Here is a 22,384-nt window from a genome sequence, read left to right as displayed (position 1 = left end):
ACCTAATCAACAGATTGGATGTCAAATAAACAGTATAGCGGGCCATAGGAGGATTTTAATGGTTGATATCCAATCACTATTGTTTTCATGTGGTGTGGTCCACCTGAGATTTATATCCCTCTAATTTTTAAAATCAGGAAATAAAATGATCTGTAAAAATGTATGAACAGAATGGATGAAATACATACATCATGGTGGGGCCCACAGAGCACCGACCACCAGCCACGGAGCTGGTGTCAGGGGCAGTAGCCAATCCGTTTCCGTTAAAAACACGGAGGGACTCTGAAAAGCTCTCTCCCTTTCCATTTTTCCAAACAAACGCCAAAAAGCAAAACCCTAATAACTGAAAAATCTTCCCTCCCTAAAAAAACAAAGACAAAAGGAAGCAAGAGCAGCCTCTCTCTCCCTAGTGGTGGGGTATATATAAGTCCACCCAAACGCCTCTCGTTTTTAGCACCTGGCGATATTTCCTTAAATCTCACACGCTCTTTGCAAGACGAGAGAGAGAGAGAGATAGAGAGAGAGAGAGAGGGTCCTGTCATCTCTTTCTCGTTCTTCTTCTTCTTATCACAACGGACTTCTATTAAAACCAGGTTTCTTCCGTTCTTGAAAGAAAAAAACTGATACGAATGACAATGTCTTTTTTGCCCTCGAGTTTTTCTCATTTTATCTAGCTTTTTCTTGTGATTGCTGTTGGGAATAGGTGATTTGTGTTTGGGTTGGATTGGAAAAAGGAGAAGGAAGAAGCGAGATATGAAGTACGTGTTGGTAACGGGAGGCGTCGTGAGCGGGCTTGGGAAAGGAGTGACGGCGAGTAGCATCGGAGTTGTTCTGAAAGCATGCGGCCTTCGCGTTACTTCTATCAAGATCGGTTAGTTTTCTATTCTTCTTGATTGTTTATTTATTTATTTGTTTTTGTATTTCTCTGTTTTGGATCTTTGGTTGGAATGGCAAGGGTTTTGGTTTGTTTGGATTTTTAGGGGTATTTGAGAATCGGTTCGAGATGGTAGGTTTAAGCTTGTTTTTGGAGGATTTCTGATTTTTGTTGTCTGTTTGTAATTCGTTGTATTCGATCGATATGTTTTGATTTTTCATTGAATGTTGGAATGTTGAGACGTGATAACAATGCTGGTGTTCTTAGCGTTTTGTAGATATTAATGTATGAGAAATGCTATAGAGGCTTGCTCGGAGATGGAGGCTTACTTCACTCCCATATCTCCACCGTACATGCGGTAACACATTTCTAGGGAAGTTGGAGCCGTTTATCTACTGGGTCGCTGCTTGGACTGGCCATTGCCCAAAAACCACAATCGATTGGCAATCATAGTGGTCTGATAATCAAATGCGAACCTCGGGTTTTTTTCTTTTCATTTTTTGGCCCAGCTTTTTATGAATCATCTATGTTCTGGCTCCAATCACAACGGCTGGCAACACAACAGGCTCAGGTTGAGCAAAAGACAATTTGAATATGTCCGTTTGAGCAAGAGGCCTGAAAGCGGTTCAAAAATCGGGCCTGAGGCCTTTCCATGCTGAACAATTACCACTCTACCAGTCATGTTGAATTTTGGGTTATAGCCCATTCTTGTACTGGCTCTCCAGGTCATTGGTTCTGATTGTCTTGATAGTTTGCCACGTGTAGGGTGGAGATGCTGGGGAGACTATCCTTCTTTCATAAGGCTCACAAGCCTCCTTGGAAAACCCTTTGTACACCCGAGCTACTACGTTGAGAAAACTGTTCGCCAATCTGTGGATTGTCCTCATTTCAATATGAAGCTTTGGGATGAAGAAAAATATGTTTTATGCCTTTGTTTCCTTTTGATGATACAACTGGCTCTTTTTTTATATATATATTATTATTAAAGCGAGATTGATCTGCTTCTTGTCCGTGATATTATAAATGCACAGATCCATATCTGAACACTGATGCTGGAACTATGTCTCCATTTGAACACGGGGAGGTGTTTGTCTTAGACGATGGTGGTGAGGTATGGCTCTTTCCGTATGCGCCTTTTACGATTATCCTCATTTCCATGCCATTTCATTGGTTGGATCTTTATTTTTATTTTTATTTTCCAGTTTTTGGTTATGATTCTTGCTTGCAATTTTTGAACTGATTGTTTTGGAGATATTGGGTACCCTTTCTCTTGGAATAAAAAGACATTTTGGTTCACTGATCTATTCACTTCCTTTAGAAGCCCTTTTCATTTTCCCGATGAAATATTTACCTCTCAGGAAAAAAAAAAAAAAAATCTTGATGGAATATTTACCCGGAACTATTGTTGGTTACAAAAAAATGACAACTGCTTTTGTGTTCTGAAGGTTGACTTGGATCTGGGAAACTACGAACGGTTCCTAGACATTAAGTTGACTCGCGACAACAATATCACCACGGGAAAGATTTACCAGGTAGATGCTAATTTGTCTCATGATGTGGACATCTTATGCTTATCATTGCTTTGGGACCTTGTTTTGGATTATATCTGCTCAGTCATCTGATTTCTTACATAATCTGAATTACCGATTCTCTGTTTTGGTGTGTGCAATCGATTGTACAGTCTGTTCTTGACAAGGAAAGAAGAGGAGATTATCTGGGGAAAACTGTCCAGGTGTTTGATAACATATGCTCTCTTGCTTGTTATTCCTCGTGATTGTATTTTGATTTGCCATTTTTCAACTTGATCTTGAATCTGTATCTTATTTTTCTATTTTTAGGTTGTCCCCCACATAACAGATGCTATTCAAGAATGGATTGAACGTGTGGCCATGATACCCGTGGATGGAAAAGAAGGCCCAGCTGATATTTGTGTTATAGAGTTGGGTGGAACCATAGGTAACCATGACTTGAGATGGTACTTTTATCTGTCCTTGTAAATTACATCTATGTTAAGGACATCCTATAGTTGTGTAAGTTTGCAGCATGAAATAAGTCATCTTGTGGTGCTGTAACAATGAGCGATCTTCTTCTTCTCCTTCTTCTTCTGTAAGATTAACAAGAATGAGTCTTTTTATGCAGGGGATATAGAATCAATGCCGTTTATTGAGGCTTTGGGTCAATTTTCTTATCGTGTAGGTAAGGAGGCTGTGCCTGTGATTTGTTGAACCTAAGATGTGTCCAGAGATGATTCGTCTTTTAGATCCCTCAAATAATTGGACTTATTCCTCTCTTTTTTCAGGTGCTGGAAACTTCTGCCTGGTTCATGTCAGTCTTGTACCTGTTTTGAATGTTGTTGGTGAACAGGTAGATAGCAATGAGTTTCTCATCCGTATGCACGTTTGCATCTTATAAGTGCACAATAACTTTTCTGCTGTGGGTATTTGTGGTAATCTTCACTTTCAGAAAACAAAGCCCACTCAGCATAGTGTTCGGGGACTAAGAGGACTAGGATTGACACCAAATATTCTCGCCTGTCGCAGTACTATGGTCTCTCTCTCTCTCTCTCTCTCTCTCTCTCTCTCTCTCTCTCTCTCTCTCTCTCTCACCCCAAACTTTAGCTCAATGTAGTATTGCTGGTATCTGATGTGCTGGTATCTGATGTCTATGTCCTAACTGTATTGAACAGGCACTGGAAGAAAATGTGAAGGAAAAACTCTCGCAGTTTTGCCATGTCCCGGTACAATAAATGATAACTAGTTAGTCGATGTTACTTCTTGTCCTCAAGTGTAAGCTGCAGTAGGTGTGCAAAATGCTAACTGGCTCAAAACAAATTTTTGCAGTCAGCAAACATCATCACTCTTTACGATGTCTCAAACATTTGGCACATTCCTTTGTTATTAAGGGTAGGTGATATTTTGCAGTATTGGTATAATGTAATTTGGAAATGAAGCATTTTATAGTTTAAGCCAAACTTTCCCTCGTTTAAACCATTCCAAGGTTGATGCCCAACAGCTGTTATATCTTCTTAAAACGAACATATGCTTCTTTGTTTCAATAGGATCAGAAGGCACATGAAGCAATTTTGAAAGTTCTAAACCTTACAGGGTTTGTCTAGTAAACTCATCTTATTTATAATCGTACCCTTTTGCTTCTAGATAAACTTTGTCCTGAATGCTTATCATATGATAGCCATCTTTAGTTTGTTTTGTGATCTTGTCAGTTTTTTTTTTTCCCAATTATATTGCAGTGTTAATAGGTATCCCATGTTGGAGGAGTGGACTCGTAGGGCCAAAACCTGTGACATGTTGCGCAATCCTGTAGGTCCTAAACAATTCCTGTGTGAATGAATTTTTGGCCTTCAGTTTCAGGGATTTCTGGTTGCCAATCAGCTGACATTCGTGATGTGACTTACAGGTCAGAATTGCCATGGTTGGAAAATATACTGGCCTTTCAGATTCTTACCTCTCTGTGTTAAAGGTGAACGGGTTTATCACTCAGTAAATGACAAGTATCTGTTTGCAATCATTCTTCGTGTATCGCCACTCTATACCGTCTCTCTTCCTTTGTAGTTGTTCATGCCTTATTACTCTACTTTCCATGTACCCTTACAAAGTAGTGTTCATAACTTCTATAGGTGTTTATTTATTTATTTCCTTTTAATCAATACACCTTTTGTAGATGTTGAGGAGTTGGTGAAAAAAGGAAAACTCTAGATGTTAAGGTTTTGTTAGCTTGGTGGGTGGTTGCATTTTAACTGCTGAATATAGGTGCGTGCATAAATATGCTGTGCTTACCTAAAATCATGCAGCAAACAAGAATGTGAAGTTCTGAGCCGAGCATGGCGGTGGGAAAGTGAGTCCTGAGCCCAGCATGATGGCATAAAAGTTGTTCCCAACCCAGCCCATGATAGCCAAGAATGGGCCCAGGTCTGGGCTCTGGCCAGCCCTGAATTGAAAATGTTGTTAAATCTGGGGACCTATGCCTCAGTTGAAAACAAAGTTTTTAGAGTTCAAAGCTGAGGCCGAGACTCAGTCTGCATACCCAAAAACTAAACCCAAGTCCAGCCCTTGTGGGATGGTCCTGGGAGCCCATCAGGCCAGACCTGCCCATTAACTTGCCTGATACAGACAGACATGGTGATAACCCCCCTAACTGTGAGGGTTGTTTACACAGTTTTAATCCCTGAGAAGTGACGGCAGGTGAACCCCTTGTTAGTATAATGATCAATTCAGGTTTATCTTTTAATAGCCTGGCAGTTGTTTGAATTTCTCTTACCATTTTTATCATTTTGTGGACAGAATCTCCCTAGATCTAGTTCACTAGGACTTGGGAGAGAGGGTCTTTGTGCTATTCTTCCAAAAAATGGTCCCTTATGTTATTCTGTGGGCCTTAAGTTAAAAAAGAAAGAGCATAATCTTTGACAATGAGGCAGCCTGAATGGAATCTATTAGTATAACTTTTTCGCTTGTTATAGAGTGGGGGTTGGGAAGACCACTGGAGTTGCAAGGAATATCTGGAGAAGATTTGATTCAAATGTTGGAAGGTGACGATTTCTCTCGGTGAAAAAAACTTGGAAGTGCAGTGTTACCTGGAATTCACCTACCTCAGAGTACTTGGAAGCTTAATTTCAAAGGTTCTTCTCTTGGGAACCTGTGTCCTTCCAATTTAAGGGATGTTTTTAGAAATTAAAAAACTGATGTCTTAGTGGCATTCAAGGCCTTGCAGAAAGGCAGGACCAAATGAGACAGGGATCTTAGTGCTAAGGGTATGGTTGCAGATTGTTGGATCTACTTATGAAGGGAATCTTGTCATTGGAGTGATTCACAAAACATAGTGCCATTAAGTGGGCCTGCTCTGTCAATGCTACTTAGGTTTTTGTGTGTGTGTGTGTATGAAATTCAATCCTTTTTTTTTTTTAATCAATAAGAAGATTCTATTCTCAAACATCCCTAGGTAGGTGCGGATGAACTTCTGAATTATCTCACAAAAGAGGGAGGGATGAGAGGGTCACTCAAAATCTGCTTCTTGATGCCTCTTTTTTCTTTCTTTTTTAATGCACACTTCTTTCTTTCAATAAAGTTCTGGTTAAACCTGTAAATAAGAGTTCATATCAATCATCTGGTAGACCCATTTTGGATGAGCCTCTACGACACAGTCAAAAAATATGTTTCCTAGATTCAATATCATGGACTTGATTAAAAACGAAAGATGTTTCCACAGCTTGGGACTTCTGGATGGACTCCCTGTCAATGACATCCAAAGAGTCCCCTTCCACAATCAAAGGTGGGAGGATCAAAGTTCTTAAGATCCTCCAAGGACAAGGGCCTCCATTTTCTTTCTCCAGCCCATCCTGGCTGAACAAAGGCACGTGAATCTTTCCTCATCTCTTAGGAGTTAGGACCCGTCTAGTACCATGAGGACCCAAGTTTCGGCAATGTCAAATTTTAATTTTGAACAACCAACCAGTGGTTGCACATGCTCTTTGTGGATTTTGTTCATCAAGTCAGATTTAAGTGTGCTTTTAATTTTGTTTGAATGCAAATGGGCATGTGCATTAAAGAATGGTCTATAGTATGATATATGATCTAGAATTATGTGGTGCATCAAATGCTTCTATAGAATGCTAAATGCCTCTTTAATCAAATGAACTGTATACCTGTTTGCAGGCACTCTTGCATGCTTCTATTGCTTGTTGCAGGAAACTTGTAGTGGAATGGGTTCCGGCTGCCGACCTTGAAGATACAACTGCAAAAGAGGTTTATTGACATTGACTTCAAGCCATACATTTCTGTCCATACTCTATTCTTTCTCTTGAATTTACAATGCATTCAACTTTCCACTCGCAGTCGCCTGATGTTTATGAGGCTGCATGGAATCTGTTGAAGGTGAGCCTGTTTCTGGGGAACTTACAGAATCATTCTTCCTTGGGGTTTTTCAGTGGAGCCTGTTTTCATTCCTCAAGTATGGGAATGTTATACAGCTCTCTACTAGTCCTCTTTACTAGTTTTTTTTTCAGTTCAGGGTGCAGATGGTGTTCTAGTTCCGGGGGGTTTTGGCGACAGAGGGGTGCAAGGAAAAATTCTCGCCGCAAAATATGCTCGAGAAAACAGAATACCATTTTTTGGCATTTGTCTAGGGCTGCAAATTGCTGTCATTGAGTATGCGCGATCTGTTCTTGGGCTGCATGATGCAAACAGTACAGAGTTCAATCCAAACACAAAAAACCCTTGTGTTGTTTTTATGCCAGAGGTGGATTTGTTTTTTATGCTCGCCTTTGATTTTATTTTTATTTTTTCATTTTTACTGTTTGGTTGCACTGTACAAGTACCAGATTATATATATAAAACTCGAGTCATATATACAGGGTTCAAAAACTCATATGGGAGCCACCATGCGTCTCGGATCAAGGCGAACGTACTTCCAGGTTACTGACTGCAAGTCTGCTAAGTTGTGAGGACTAAAATATCCCTTAACTGTATATGTTATTTATCTTCCTTGTATGTGCTTTGTTCGTTATCAGTATCAATCAACTGATTAGTAATTTCAAGTAATGAAATGTGGCACATCTTATTGATATCTAAAGAGAGCATCCACAATTCCCATATTTTAACTTCTGTGGGTTAACTTTGCTTTTGTTAGATATGGCAATGTCAAGTATGTAGATGAGCGGCATCGACATAGATACGAGGTTTGTGTGATTATTATCCAATAGTCTTTTTTTAAATTCCATCCTGGGCATGTTTTCTGATTTTCATTCAGATGATGTGGCATGCCATATCTTATGATTTCCTGGGCATGTTTTCTGATTTTCATTCAGATGATGTGGCATGCCATATCTTATGATTTTCTTTCTTATGAAAAATTACATATTAGCTTCACTTGGCATTGGAAAATTAATCTTCATTTTACATAGGTCAATCCTGATATGGTCTCGGAACTTGAAGCTGCTGGTCTTTCATTTGTTGGCAAGGATGAATCTGGTCAACGCATGGAGGTAAATATCCTTCAGCAGCTGAATTCCTCTTCCTCATTTTTTTTTTCTTTGTGATGATTCATTAGAGCACTGTGGTTCTTATTATTATTTTTCTGTATTTTTGCTCTGCAGATTCTTGAACTGCCAAGTCATCCTTACTTTGTTGGTGTCCAGTTTCATCCTGAATTCAAGTCGAGACCAGGAAAACCTTCCGCACTTTTCTTAGGTATCGTCTCTATTGGCTACTAATCCTTGTAGCAAGTAAATGACAGAAAATATGTTGTTTCTTCAATTTAAGCATGTATTAGTCGAACTGCATGCCTCCACCTTCAGTTTTGGCTGGTGGTATATTTAACACGGATCAATTTCAGTAACTAAAGGTGTTGTAGAGTGCAGTAGGTTTCATCCTTTTATGGCGTAGACTCAGGGTCCAGCTAAACCCAGTCAGCCCAGCCTTGTGTCTTTTTATGCAAGAGTTTCAATAATCCGAGGCACATGTGGGAAAAAGGGTGTGCACATGGCTCCTGTTGGGTTCACATAGGTGGTGGGACACACTGGTCCCTGAGAACGGGGCTCTTTTCTACTTGGCTGACCACCTTTGTGAACCAAAAAAACACACGACAGTACCCTTCACAGATGCTTGGGATGAAAAAAATAAAATAAATCATCATATGATTATGATGCTCAGAGCACAACATTTCCTATATTTTTTTTTTTCAAATCATTCTGCTGCTGTTCTGTGCTCTCATTAGATGATATTTTCCTCCTTACAGAAGTCCTGTGTGATGTCTAACAGGGTTTATAGCGGCAGCATGCGGTCAGTTGGAGGCAGTCATGCAAAATCCCAGCCATGTTAGCAATGCAACAGCAATAACCAGCCCGATTAACGGAATGGCTAAGGTCTATCAAAATGGAAACACAACTAAGCCTGCCAATGGGTCGCTGAACGGCAATGGCTTCTTACACTCCAATGGTAATGGTGTGCACATGTGATAGAGGCAAGCAGGCCTGCCCTTTTAGTGGTCTGTTTTCCTTTTCTGGTTATATAGGTTGATTTTGTGAGGGGCTTATAGATGGCCCTCCGGATTGATCTGTGATGCCATTTTGGGAAGAAAGAGGGTTTAGATGGAGGGGTTGTTACAAATGCGCAGGGCCTCAGTCCGGGCTTTTTAACATGGGACGGCACTGTTGTATTTTCAGGTGATTAATCGGGATTTTGGGTAATCTAAGTTTTTCTTTTTTGCCCCCTTTTTGATAGGGCTTTAATATCCCTTAGTCATGAGAAGAGGACCCAGTGGCTTTAGCTTTCCCCTGTACATTGGCAAAAAAACAACTTAAATGAGAGTGTGAGTGAATGAGAGTAGTGAAGAAGAAAATTAGAGCATGACTGAGTTTTTCATGGAAGTTTTGGTATTAAGTTTAATCCTTTTCTGCTTCTAATATTGCCGTGTTTGAATTGAATTGATACTCTTCTGAACTTGCTGCCGACAGTGGAAATCATCACCCCTGAACATCATCTGAGATGTGGTGCCACCTTATTATTGCAGCATATGAAATACACTGTAAGGTACAATGCTCGAATTTATGTGTGGCCCACCTTTTTTAAAGGGGCACCCGTAATCATAACCAATGGAGCAAGGGCCACCTTCTGGCAATAGATTTTGGTATGGGCCTTGCTCTAACATCTTCCCCATAGGATGAATTCTATCCTCTGTTTTTATCAGGGGTTTGCATATTTATTGGAAAGATGGAAATGGATGCGAAATCTATGTGAGGCAATGGTGACAGGTCCCACACACATGGATGGATTCTTTTTCCTTTTCCAGGCGAACATGCAATACAGTTAATAAGCCTCTTTGGAGAGCTGATGGCAGCCGATTTGAACGAGGGACTGAGAAAGCGTCTGTATGTGTTTCTAAAATTAAACCGGAACCTTTTGCGGGGACACTTCTAGATGCTGAGGCAGAGCAAATGTGGAGGATTGAGTGCCATCCCTTGACTATAAATTATCCTCTCCATCCGCAATCAATTGGGGATTCTTATCCGTCCATTGGGGTAGATGATAGCAACCACTATCATCATCTAAACCTTATCCAATCTCAAGTGTTGAAGAATTTATGGGATTTTCATAAAAATCTTCTAGAATTAAATTGACACAACTGGCTTTGGACAATAGCGAGTGAACAATCAATGGTCAATCAACTGTCGACGGAACAAACAAATTAGGCCGAATAATTAGTTCTCAATTGAACAGAATTTGAAATTTGGGTTGTTTTATATGTAAAGTGGCCAGAGTAATCTGGTTGGGGACAGCTTGCTATCTTTTTCAGCTGTCCATTTTCTGCATACAAGTGCCGCCCACGTACTGGTCCGACCAGACCGCAGACCAATCCTCTTTTACGCGTGGGTGGGATGTGATTGTACTTTCGAAAGACATATTCACTAGAGGATCTGTGGTTAGCATGTAGAGGTTGTGGAGCAGAGAAAAAGACACGTAAGTGTCACTATCTTCAAAGGATAGAGGCTGTGACGATTGAATTCCCAAATTGCGTTTATCTTTGAAAAATATTGCTAAATGTCGCAATCTTCAGAAAATGACGGCTCAAAGGATGTGAAATACACCAGATTTGAATGTACCTTCAACCCGCCCTCGAGTACAAAATTGGAGTCTCCCTCACATAATAACCGCACTAGGGAGCCTTTTTAAGCTCAAGATCAATGCCCTTCCCCTTGTCTATTTCTCTAGTACACGTTCTCTGATCAGCATGGTTAACTCAAGAGACTCGGATTGACTCATTCGGTTTCACTTGTGTATTGGCCTAACTCACTGGGGGTGTATCAGCCTCTGTTGAACCGGATCAGGTAAGAGTACCAAATGTGAGTCAACTCAGACAATGTCTCGTCTGAGTCTAAAAACCATGATTGATCACAGAACAATCCTGCTTTTCTTTATTTCCTGGGATTGACAAATCCTGTATGGATGTACCCAATCAGTAAATAGAAATGATACGATCCTTTACCAAGGATTATGCATAGTATTGTTGGGCCTTGAGTTTCAAAAACTGGGGCCCATGGTAATTGATCCATACTGTTGTTCTGAGCGACAATGTGTATACATCATACCTAAGAATCACTCCCATATGACAATTATAACATTTTGATCAGTATCCTACAATTTGAAAGTTGTGAAAAAGGTTTGGCAACAGCCCCCATTCAACACAAAAGTGGCCAATAGAGGCTTCACTAATTCCATGAGAGGGTGCATGTGTCATAATGTGACACCTGTGAAATCTGGACTTCCATCAAATGAGCTAAACAGTTTTTAAATCTTTTGGCAAAAAACAGGCATTTCACACCTCAGGGTAGGCCACAATATATCCAAAAAAGAGACACTTCAGCACGGATTTACTTTGCAGCCCACCTAAGAGTGAAATTGTCTGAAATTTTAGGCAGAAGATATAAGCATTGTTTCTAATCTTAGGGAAATCTCAGATCTCACACACATTTCATATTAGCACATGCTCCTGCATATGGATGTGTACGGCTCTACATGCATGTGGAATTAGCAAACCTGAACCAAATATATCATGGTTACTACAAGGTCGGGCTGATTGAACCAACATTGTGGATCACCAAACCATAGCTGTGTGGACTGATAGCCTGAAAACATAAAAAAATAATAATAATAAATAAATAAATCATTTTATAGTTACCATGTAATTACACTCTTCAATGTTACTATTACACTCGGGATGAAATGCAATGTGATTTATCTTGCATCAGTAAAACATGTCACAGTGTAAAGATCTATAGTTAATCATTCATTGAACTACATGTTAGCACATCATTGATAGAGAGGCTCGCACAGTGATATGGTACAGAGGAAAAACTCATGTTCAGAGAACAACAGTATGGTGAAAATGACAAAACTACCCATATCTTAAAACAATGGACATGAAGACCTGTAAAAAGGCAAATATGGATAGAAGGGTCCCACCCAAAAGACAAACTTGTAGGATGTGCCGCCGCCGCCTCAGGCTCAGCCAAGTGATGCAGCAGAGAATCACCTCCACAATGGATTCACCATCCAGAAAAAAGACCTGAAGAAAATAACCAAGTACAGTTTAGTGAATGGTATCAACCCTAAAAACCCTTGATTGCAGCAATTCGGCAATTGATTGGGACTGTCCAATTGGCAGGATCCATAGCCAAATATCAGACCAACTCAAAAGATCACATCTCTACCCGATCCATCACCCACTTTCAGGTGGTCGTGAAAGTGTGCTAGAGACCAAAAAGGGTGCATGGATCAATAAATGAATGAACAGCAATATTGACACCATAAAATAATGAAATGCATGCTATAAGGATTGAAGCAGTTTGACCCAAATGGTCAGACCAGATGGACCGATTCAACTGTCCAGTTCAAACAGTTGCATTCCCAAACAGGTATTCGAGGGACCTAAGCCGTTTTAGTGAACGTACATGTTCCGGATTTAAACACACCGCCACCATCTAAACCACTATGTGGAATCATCCGATCGAGGATCCAATCAGATACACACTGACACCATTGAAAAAGAGTGATGACATGTGGGTTCGAGACCACATAGTGAAATAGCACAGGATGTTTTGAATCTGTGCTCCTGATGTATGCATGCATGTGCAAATTAGTTTCTAAAATCTTAAAGAAGACATCAATAGCATGAGAACATACCGGCAGACTGTTGAGAAGAGCCAGTGTTGCAGAGACATGGTAGGTGTAGGCCAGCATCTTCTCTAACATATTTGGGAGATGCAAACCTAAATTGAACTCCCAACGAGGCCGATATGCGGTTAATTGAACAGAATGCGCCTCAGAGAGCACATCTCCAACAAAAACAAAAGTTCCTCCGCAGTCTGTTGATCTGGACTCACGGTTCTCGAAATCCGCGGACAAAGTTCTGTCAGGATGTGAGCATTTAGATGAATAAGGGCTTGAATATGTGATCTCAACCCATGTCAAACCCGGCTTCTGAAGAGGTGATAGGCAGGTTTCATCCTATTCAAGATGGTCACAGATGGTACTTAAATCAAAATTCCACTAGATAGAATGTTGAAACAAGAAAACCGATTATTTTTTTCTGGTAAGCACACATGACCCTGGGGTATGAAGTGCACGGGCCGAGAGTTTATGCAATCATCCAAATAATTGATCATGCAGGGCCCAAACGATGAACCAAAAGCCCCCTGAATGGAAAACTTTTGATTGGTAGCCAAGAAATAGACAGTTAAGAAAGAAAATACAGCACAGCTCCACATTTCAACAAGAAAAAGGCCAAATATTTGATGGCTTGGATCTTCTAATTTGTGTGATTTTTGGTTCATAGGCAATCCTCTGCGTGACAGATCATAACAAAAGTTTGAAACTTGAATCACTGAACAATGGGCCCCACTTGTACAAAATGAAAGTCTAAACTATCAAACAACTTCTTAGCCAGAGCACGGAGCACTATAATACCTCACTAACCTATCCTGCCTTTAACTTTCTTAAGAGACAAATGCATGCAATTGGCACTGGTCAACGACTCAACATGCATTTGATGCTGAAAAACAGAATGCAATTTCTCCTACTTTGGCAAAAGATGATCCATATTCAAATTTCTACCTGCGAACATGGGCAGCTGCTACTGTTGGTTCCAGTTGTTTTCCATCCATCACCACATTTTTTAAGTTTGACAACATCCTTAGCAGGTAAGCAGTGCATGCTTCCAGTTAAGTTTTGGTCACTTCTGTGAATGCTATCGGTCAAACTCAAACCGAGGCAGGGCCAACTCTTGAATGCCATAAGTTCACCTGGACAAGCAAACCATTCATCTAATGGTTGAACCTTCCTGCTTTCTTCTACCCAATAACTAGGGACACAATACCCTTTTCTGCTACTGAATGCCTGCACACTTCGAGAATCTTCTAAGTTGTCAGATCCTTTCACTGTCTGATCATCCATCAGAACCATCTTCTCTATCCATTCTTGAGGATTGTGGATGTGGGACCCATCTAATGAAACAATTAGATCACCATACGATAAACTCCCTGACAATGGTGACTTAGGGGAGACGCTCAGAACCTGTCACAGCAAAGCAAAGTAGAATGAAATAAGAATGAGGAATGCTGTCAAGTTAAGAGTGAAGAACAGCACGGAAAAAATAAAAAATAAATAAATAATCTAAGAATAATGCATATCTTATTACCATGGGGTTTTCACCATGTATGTAAACAGGATACAGGATTAAAGGCAGGAGGAACAATGCTAACCCACAAACTGCACAACACTAGAAGAAGCAGTAGGTAATCAGTTCCAGGTCAAAGAATTAAAAATAAGAATGTATAATCATATCTGCCAAACAGTAAGCAGATCAGCATGTTTCCTTATCAATAAAGAAATCGGTATGAAAGAATCAGGCCCATGCTATCTAACCAAGAGGAATTGTTGTTCAAACTTCAAACGGCTTGCACTGCTACCATGCAGGTAGGCAAATCAAATGCTACAACAATATGGTTTCTAGTCTAGGTAGAACCACAGACGATGGAGCAGGACTGAATAGAACCTTTTAGTAGATGGGTTTTGTACAGAAAAATGACTACAGCTTCCGTCGTCCAAGTTGGCCTCACGGACAGGTTCTATCACAGAAAGATAAAGCAGAAAAGAAAGAAGACTGTTGCTGGCAGCATGGAAGTTGAACCAAGCATGTCAGCTGAAGGACTAAAAAGGAACTATGGAAAGGGAGGCGGAAACAAATGAACTAAATGGGATCTGTAATCCTTCTCTCTAGGGTTTCTATATTCTCTAGTCATGTTGGATCAGTTGTTGACTCCTTATCCAGGTGTGTAGATGTTGGCAAATCCTTATAATGTGGAAGTTGAACGCCAGACGTGAATCAGAAACCACCCAATCTTCTCGAGTCGAGGTATGCCCATAATAGCAACTGAACCGGCAGTCTGGATGGATGGTGCCAAAAATGGTAACTAGATTGGTAATCAGGCTGTGCTGTGCGCAAAATGGGAACTGGATCAACCACCTGGCTGGATAGCAAAATCTTAGATCTTCTAGGATCTGCAGAAATTCCTCTGACGGCTGAAGCTTTAAGGCAATGGTAGGCACATCCTTGGTCTGATGAAGCAAGCTATTGATTTATCCATGATCAGGTCCCAAGAACATGAGGGCTATCGGTGAAGGCTAAAAGATCAGGATGACAACTAACTTCACAGGAAACTGCTGAAATACTTGGAATTTCAGCTTCTGGGCAGCCCAAAACCCCTCTAGAGTCTAGCCGCACCCCAAACAACCTTGGCACAGATTGTGCCTCAAATAATAAACAATAGCAGCTCCTACAAGCAATCCAACAAATTCCAAAACAAGTCAATGTCTTCTTCGCAGCAATTCCTCAACAAAATGGACTATGCTGCCTTGCCCCCCTGACCCCAGCACCCCATCCATGTGTGGCTCCCAAAGCATGCACCAACACTTGTGACTCTCTTCTTTATTTGGTACAAAACAAACCAAAATGGAGAAACTAACACCAAAGACTTCCCTTGCCAAAACCCTTCCAAGAAGGTAATTCCATATCCCAACCCCATGTCTTCCTAAAGTCACCAACCAACCACCTCCAAGACCATTACTCCTAGTAGATGCCATAGAATTCGCATATGCCCTCCAGCCAACAACAAGCTAATGATTTCACGCACCAAACACCTTCCATAGATAAACAATTGACAAATACCTTCGAAACTTTAAGCTTATATTCATAGTGATAGATTGTGGTGGCTCCTTTTTTATTCAAAATTGTCAAATCCAGTTCAGTTTAATCATTCCAAGTGTTTAATTCAGAGAGAAACCTCACAATAGTTGCACCTAACATCAACCCATAACATTCCAAAAGAAACCAACTCACTCAAATGGTAAGCACTAAACCCAACCTAATCGCGTTGATCATTTTGGAGCTCAATTATTACCATGATTTTCACGTATTTTTGCTCATATTCAAAGGTCGGAAGTTGTCAATGCAGAAAGCGACACATGGGCTTGAGGTGATCAACAAAGTATTGGAGAAGGACGAGAAGGAGGTGGGGGGTGAGAATAGGAAGGTGAAGGGAGACAAGAAAAATGAGGAAACTAGGGGCGTGTGAAGGATGGGAAGGGTGGGAATCTCGTAGACGGATGTGGTGGCTACGGGCGATGATAGGGTAGAACAGGAAGGTGGAAAGGATAATAGGAAGGAGGAGAAGGCACAAGAAGGAGGTGAGAGATGGCTGTGGCGTGAGGATGAAATAGGAGGGCTAATGATTAGAGTCCATTTGTTAGTGGTGGAAAATACATGGAACTAGATACAATGGAGTCTGGTTGCATACGTGAAACCTGGGACCTCCATGGCTAAGGGGATGACGTGGCCATCTGAGTGTAGGGGTGCAGATGAAGGGGCATGCGTCCTAAATTCCCTATCTAAAGAAGAGGTTTGGATCTCTTTCAGATAGGAGGATGTGGAGAGATTGCTAGCAGTGGGGGCCATGTGGGGTAGGGGGGCAATGGTGAGCCTCTGCAAATGGGTTGACTGGTCTCCGCTCGAGGTGGGAGGAGGCATGGTTCCACGAGAGGAGATTGTCGGTCGATTTGTGGTTTACGGAAGTTTTCCTGTAGGTGGGATCCCGTCTCAGTGAAGTGATGGGGATCGATCCGGCGATAGAAAGAGGGGAGGAGATGAGAGTTGCTCACATTCAGGTAGGGAAGAGGTTGGCTATGGCATCAGAGAAGATGTCAATCATGGTGGGGGAGGAGAGGCTGACACTCGAGGTAAGGAGTTACAAGGGCCTTGCGGAGAGAAGTGGCTACAATCGGAGCTCTCGGTCATGGACAAAAGGAGGTGGGATCGGATGATGGAGCTTCAGAACCTTAGTAGTCCTGCGGAGCAACAAAAGAAGGGCAGGATGCATGGTGTGTGCTTATCGATCGGTTGGGGGCAAATGGTACGGAGAAAGATTTCATGGAGACGTGGCTTGGCAACTGTCTCCCTAGCAGAGGTGTCAGGCAATGGGCATTCGTAAGCAATGTAGAGGGTGTTGTGTGGCTATTTGAATCATTGGTGAGACCAAGACTCAAGGTTTGGAGGTGATATTCAGAAGATAGGTAGAGGTTCCAGAGAGAGGCTCAGAGATGCAAGGGTAGAGATGATAGGTGCATCTCTTGGCTCGGGGCGTGAAACATTTATTGCATCTATCGAAGTAGCAGATGTCCCCCCACATAACAAGACGTATGCGAGCACTCCTACGGATGCCATTATATCCCCTGTTCTATTACAAGTGGCAGGCTTGAGTGGTCATACGTGTGAATTCTCTCTCCATTTTATAGGAGCTAGAGAATTTCCTACTCCAGTTGAAGCAGAGTCGAGATACATGTTGGAAGGTTGCTTGAAGCTTGTGTTAGTGATGGTGGAGCATGAGCATCTAAGGCCTTCTACAACCATCATCACGAAGGTAGGCATCATAGATGAGCAAGTAGCCTCGATCAACGATGTAAGGGCGAGCACTGAAGCTGCCATAATGCTTGAGGGAGAGCAATTCTAAGCCATCCAGAGCAATGGCGATGTCTTGCGGGAGGGGTCCTAGTGGAGCCGCTACAAGTGGCTGCCGAGAATGCCACAGGAAGAGACGATAGTCATGAGATTCCAGGCATCATATGCTTGGGAGTGAACAGTAGCGTAGAAGGTTTCATATCGGTGGCTAGAGGGAAGAGGCAGATTAGGGAAGCACTATTGCACATGGGGTAAGAGTCACATTTGGTGATTGCGATGAGCAATGTTGTCATATTGCATATGCGATCGCATATGCCTGTGCGCATATGCGGTCACATTTTTTTTTTAATTCGAAAAACTTTAAAAAAAAAAAAATCAGAAAAATAGGGGGAAATAAGGAAAAATTGATATATATATATATATATATATATATATATATATATAAATATAAAACATTTGGTGATTGCGATGAGCAATGTTGTCATATTGCATATGCGATCGCATATGCCTGTGCGCATATGCGGTCGCATTTTTTTTTTTTATTCGAAAAACTGAAAGGAAAAAAAAAATCAGAAAAATAGGGGGAAATAAGGAAAAAATGATATATATATATATATAAAAGAAAGTAGTGGGAACTTTCGTAAGTTAATGGATAACTAATTTTATATGTTTAAAATACATTTGAGTGAAATAAAACCAATTAAACAATGAATTAAACATCAAGTCATCAACGTTCGACAATATAGTTAATAAATATCAATTAACACTTAGTAAGTAAGAAAAATGAAGAAGCAATTTATTTATTATTAATCGTAGAAAATGGAAATATAATTTACAAGTCAATAAGTCATACACTAAGTCATTAACAATATAATACTAAATGGTAAATGCTACTATATACATTGAACTATTTGCCATTATGGCATTTGATCACCACCACCATCGTCATCAATTCAGTGTTGTCATGTGTGGTCCTTACTCTTGCTTTGGTGGTAGACTCTCAGGAGTTTCAACACCTGGTCAAGGGTTCGAGTACCCATAGGTGGTGAAATCCCGGTATCGTGTGAGTGTGTGGGGTGTGTGTGTGTTAAAAAAAAAAAAAAGTGTGGTCACATATGCGAACATGTGATCAAATATGCGCATATTTATCCATTGATTGCATATGCGGTCATGGCATATGCAATCAAAGCATATATGCGATTGCATATATTGCATACGCGAGAATATGTGGTCGCATATGCGATGTGTACAATCGCACATTCGCCGAACAGTAAAAAATTTGACCGTTGGGAACTTTTTTTTCTTGTTGCAAAATCCAGAATTTTTGCCTATAAAAGGGCTTTCAAGTCCCCTCTATATGCAAATTTCATTCACTCAAAACTCTCATCTACTCTCATCCTTTCAAATCTCTCAATCTTTTTTACATTCTCCATATTTCAACTCTCAAGTTCCAAGTCTCCAAGGTCCAAGCTACAACTTCTTTCAAGTTTCAATCAAGATTCAAGATTCAAGATAAAAGAAGCAAGAAGATATCGAATTCCAAAGTCTAACATTACATAGTTCTACATTCTCTCATTTCATTTTCTTCATTCTCATTTCATTCATTTCATTTTCTACATTCTCCTACTAATTACTATTAGTTATTAGTACAATTTAGTAATTTACATTCTCTCATTTCATTTTTTACTAATTACTATTAGTTATTAGTACAATTTAACAATTTACACTCTCATTTCATTTTCTATTTTTAAGTTTCTAGATACGTTCTCTCATTTCATTTTCTAGTTCTAAATCTATCTATTCTCATTCATTTCACTTTCTACATTCTCTTATTAGTTACATACTTACATTTTCTCATTTCATTTTCTAGTTTTAACTTTTAAGTTTCCAAAACTAGATCCATTCTCTCATTTCATTTTCTAATTCTACATCTACCTCATATTTTCATTCATTTCATTTTCTAGTTCTACATCTAGATTCTCATTTCTACAATCTACATTCATTCATTCTCATTTCTTCAGCCTACAATTCTACATTCATTTATTCTCATTCTTTATAATCTATACATTCATTTGATCATTTCTATTAAAATTAGAATCTATATCTCTTTCTATCTCTCTTTCTCTACATTTAAATCAAGAGACGAGTCAAGCAAGACATTGTTTTATTTTTACATTTTACAAGTTACAAGTCAAGATTCAAGATTCAAATTTCAAGGATCAAACAAGAGTTCAAAGAAGGCAAGAATCTACATTACACTACAAGTCTATAACATTCAAGAGTCAAGACAAGAATATATTTCCAATTTTTTTTTGTGTAATCTCTCTCTCTCTCTCTCTCTCTCTCTCTCTCTCTCTCTCTCTCTCTCTCCTCTTCTACTACAAGTGTAAATCTAACTCCCTTTCTCCTTTTCTTCTCTCCCTTTCTACTAATACTAGTGTAACTATAACTCTCTCTCCCTCCTCTTATACTACAAGTGTTAATCAAACTTTCTCCTTTTCTTTTCTCTCCCTTTCTACTACTACTAGTGTAAGTGTGTAAGTGTAACTCTCTCTCTCCCCCCTCTCACTCTCTCTATCTCTATTCTCCCTCTCCCATCTCATTAGTCTTGACTCTTTAGTTTAGTTTTTAGTTTTTACAACTGACAAATTATAACAAGAAAAATCAACACACATACACACACACCATGCTTTCTTCTCAATCTTCCTCTTCGAAACACAAGTCAAATAACTCAGGAAGTATGTGCAATATCATAGTGCTACGAATAAGACACATGATATGTGAGTTATGTGGGTATGTGGGTTCCGGTGGCATTGCGGGCCATAAGCAACACTTTGCACATTTACCAAGATCAAATGCAAAAAAGTATGCGACAAAATTACTCCAGAAATCCAAAGGGAGATAATGGAGTATATGGATAAACAATCGAGAAAGAGATGTGATATTACCCTACGTCAAGAGGAACATATGCAACAAGATGCGTACGAGGAGATAAACGTAGTTGATGTAGATGAAGTTAGCACTACCCCCTACTTTGATAGGCCTGTCTAGACTAACAACGGCCTCGAAAAGAGCTCCAGGGTGTGGGCCCATGGATAGATAGTGTAGACCACACCTCAAGGATGTGGTTGACCAAAGAGCCGGCTCAAACAATTTTAGAAAACCGGTATGAACAAAAAGATGGGAAAACCACTATTCAGTACATTGCTAAAGGGTTTTACCAAACTGGCATTGCTTTCAACGCAATTAAATTGAGAAGCTTCAAAGTTATGGTTGAGGCTGTATGTCAATTTGGACCTAGGCTTAAACCTCCTTCATATCATGAAATGAGGGAGACGTGCTTCAAAGTCGAAGTTGATTATACACGATCTTTTATAACCGAATATAAGAAATTGTGGAAAACGTACGAGTGTTCACTCATGGCCAATGGATGGACCGATAGATCCAGTCAATCTCTCATTAACTTTCTGGTGAATTGTCCAGCTGGGACAATGTTCTTGAAGTTTGTCGATGAATCGGGTCATTCACATACTAGAGATTACTTGTTTAAATTACTAGATAGTGTAGTTGAGGAAATGAGTGAAGAATATGTTGTTCAAGTAATTACAGACCATGCAACCTCATATGTAGCCGTCGGTCATCTTCTTATGGAGAAGAGATGTCGTTTATTTTAGACTCCATGTGTGGCCCATTATATTGATATGATGTTAGGAGATATAGATAGGTTATTTTTAAAAGTGATTGCAATGGCTAAAAGAATTATGGTCTTTAGGTACAAACACATCATTCTTCTTAGTCGAATGAGAAAACACATTGAGACATCCGACAGTCACCCGTTTCGCTACAATCTTCTTAACACTACAAAGATTATATGCAAAATAAAAAATAAAAAAAATAAAATCAGAACTTATAAGCTTTGTAGTGTCGATCGATTTTACAAGTGGGCATCGGTCAAAGAAAGCTGAAGGAAAACATGTTCAAAAGCAATCTTTTTACAAAGTTTTTGGACTCAAAAGGTAAAGGCACTAAAAGCATTTTGTAATTGGTGGACAGGGATGAGAAGCCTCCAATAAATTACATTTATTATGCGATGGAGAGGGCGAGAAATGAGATCATGGACTATTTTAACTATAGAGAGCGTGATTACAAGCTCATTATAGATATTATAGATAGAAGATGGGGCAACCAAATATCATCTCCATTGTATTCGGCTACGTACATCCTTAACCCAGCCTGTTTATTCACTTTTCCCGATCCAGCAGAAGCACTTACTATACATATGGTTAGATTTATTGATATGTTGGAAAGTGATTCCAAATAGAGAAGAACAGTTATTCAAGATCTCAGCTCGACTGGACTTCTATACAAAGAGTAATGGCATATTCTCAAGGGATATCATCATCAGGCATCGAATAATAAAATTGCCCAATAAGTAGTATGAATGTCTCAGCTCTCTTACAAATAGTTTTTTACAATCTAATCTACAAAGTCTAACCTACTTAAACTGTTTTTCTCAGCTAACCGATGGGTTGCTTATGGACTGAACCCGGACATGAAGGATTCAACTCTAAAAAAGCTAGCCACGAGGATTCTTGAACTCACGTATTCTGTCAATGGTTGCAAGCGCAACTGGAGCACATTCGAAGCAGTAAGTTTGGAATGAAAATGTCAATATATTACAAACTTATAGTTTCGTAATTGTAACTTCAACTTGTAAGTGTAAGCTAATTAGCTAAATAGCTGATGTCAAATGTACTTTCTTTCATATAGATTCACACCAAGAAAAGGAATCTTCTTGAGCAAAAGAAACTCAATGACTTAGTCTTCGTCCAATACAATCAGAAATTGCAATAACGATTTCAAACTAGGAAAGAAAAGTCCGGTATCTTTAACCTTATCTGCTTAGATGAGCTAAATGCAGATAACGAGTGGACCGTAGAAACGGAGGACCCGGTATTTACTGGCAAGGACTTGACATGAGCGCAAGTTAAA

At 39.9% G+C, this 22,384-nt stretch overlaps 2 protein-coding genes across 8 annotated transcripts in view; one reads left to right on the top strand and one right to left on the bottom strand.

Annotated features, from left to right (window-relative positions):
• The first annotated feature begins 307 nt into the window (after window positions 1-307).
• Window positions 308-9,251, top strand: LOC131245549 (uncharacterized). 3 transcript variants are annotated; one of them, XM_058245082.1, is made up of 22 exons: window positions 312-593; window positions 704-871; window positions 1,906-1,985; window positions 2,320-2,406; window positions 2,556-2,606; window positions 2,713-2,830; window positions 3,014-3,070; window positions 3,174-3,238; window positions 3,338-3,421; window positions 3,561-3,611; window positions 3,715-3,777; window positions 3,933-3,979; window positions 4,122-4,191; window positions 4,289-4,351; window positions 6,541-6,630; window positions 6,721-6,759; window positions 6,896-7,123; window positions 7,239-7,324; window positions 7,514-7,562; window positions 7,788-7,868; window positions 7,980-8,073; window positions 8,644-9,251. In XM_058245082.1, the coding sequence occupies exons 2-22, from the start codon at window positions 754-756 to the stop codon at window positions 8,838-8,840; spliced, it is 1,818 nt and encodes a 605-aa protein (XP_058101065.1). In that variant the 5' UTR covers window positions 312-593; window positions 704-753; the 3' UTR covers window positions 8,841-9,251. The 3 variants fall into 3 exon arrangements, 2 of the variants coding, with proteins under 2 accessions (XP_058101065.1, XP_058101067.1); XR_009170908.1 differs by lacking the exon at window positions 8,644-9,251 and having other exon boundaries at window positions 308-593; window positions 7,239-7,298; window positions 7,980-8,039; XM_058245084.1 differs by lacking the exons at window positions 3,933-3,979; window positions 4,122-4,191; window positions 4,289-4,351.
• Window positions 9,252-11,527: 2,276 nt separating this feature from the next.
• LOC131245547 (membrane-bound transcription factor site-2 protease homolog) overlaps window positions 11,528-22,384 on the bottom strand; it is a 32,292-nt gene continuing 21,435 nt past the window's right edge. For 2 of the 5 annotated variants that reach the window (XM_058245077.1, XM_058245079.1), the window contains 4 exons: window positions 14,078-14,158; window positions 13,495-13,953; window positions 12,565-12,888; window positions 11,528-11,947 (listed from right to left, as the gene is read on the bottom strand). In XM_058245077.1, coding sequence (XP_058101060.1) covers window positions 11,777-11,947; window positions 12,565-12,888; window positions 13,495-13,953; window positions 14,078-14,158 — 1,035 coding nt within the window. In that variant the 3' untranslated portion in view covers window positions 11,528-11,776. Of the gene's footprint in view, window positions 11,948-12,564; window positions 12,889-13,494; window positions 13,954-14,077; window positions 14,159-22,384 lie in introns of those variants that run through there. The other 3 variants (XM_058245080.1, XM_058245078.1, XM_058245081.1) reach the window with 3 other exon arrangements.

Source organism: Magnolia sinica, chromosome 5 (genome assembly GCF_029962835.1).
Source record: "Magnolia sinica isolate HGM2019 chromosome 5, MsV1, whole genome shotgun sequence".
NCBI classification, from domain to species: domain Eukaryota; kingdom Viridiplantae; phylum Streptophyta; class Magnoliopsida; order Magnoliales; family Magnoliaceae; genus Magnolia; species Magnolia sinica.
Note: the sequence above shows the minus strand (reverse complement) of the source record. Positions and strands in the feature narration are given on the sequence as shown.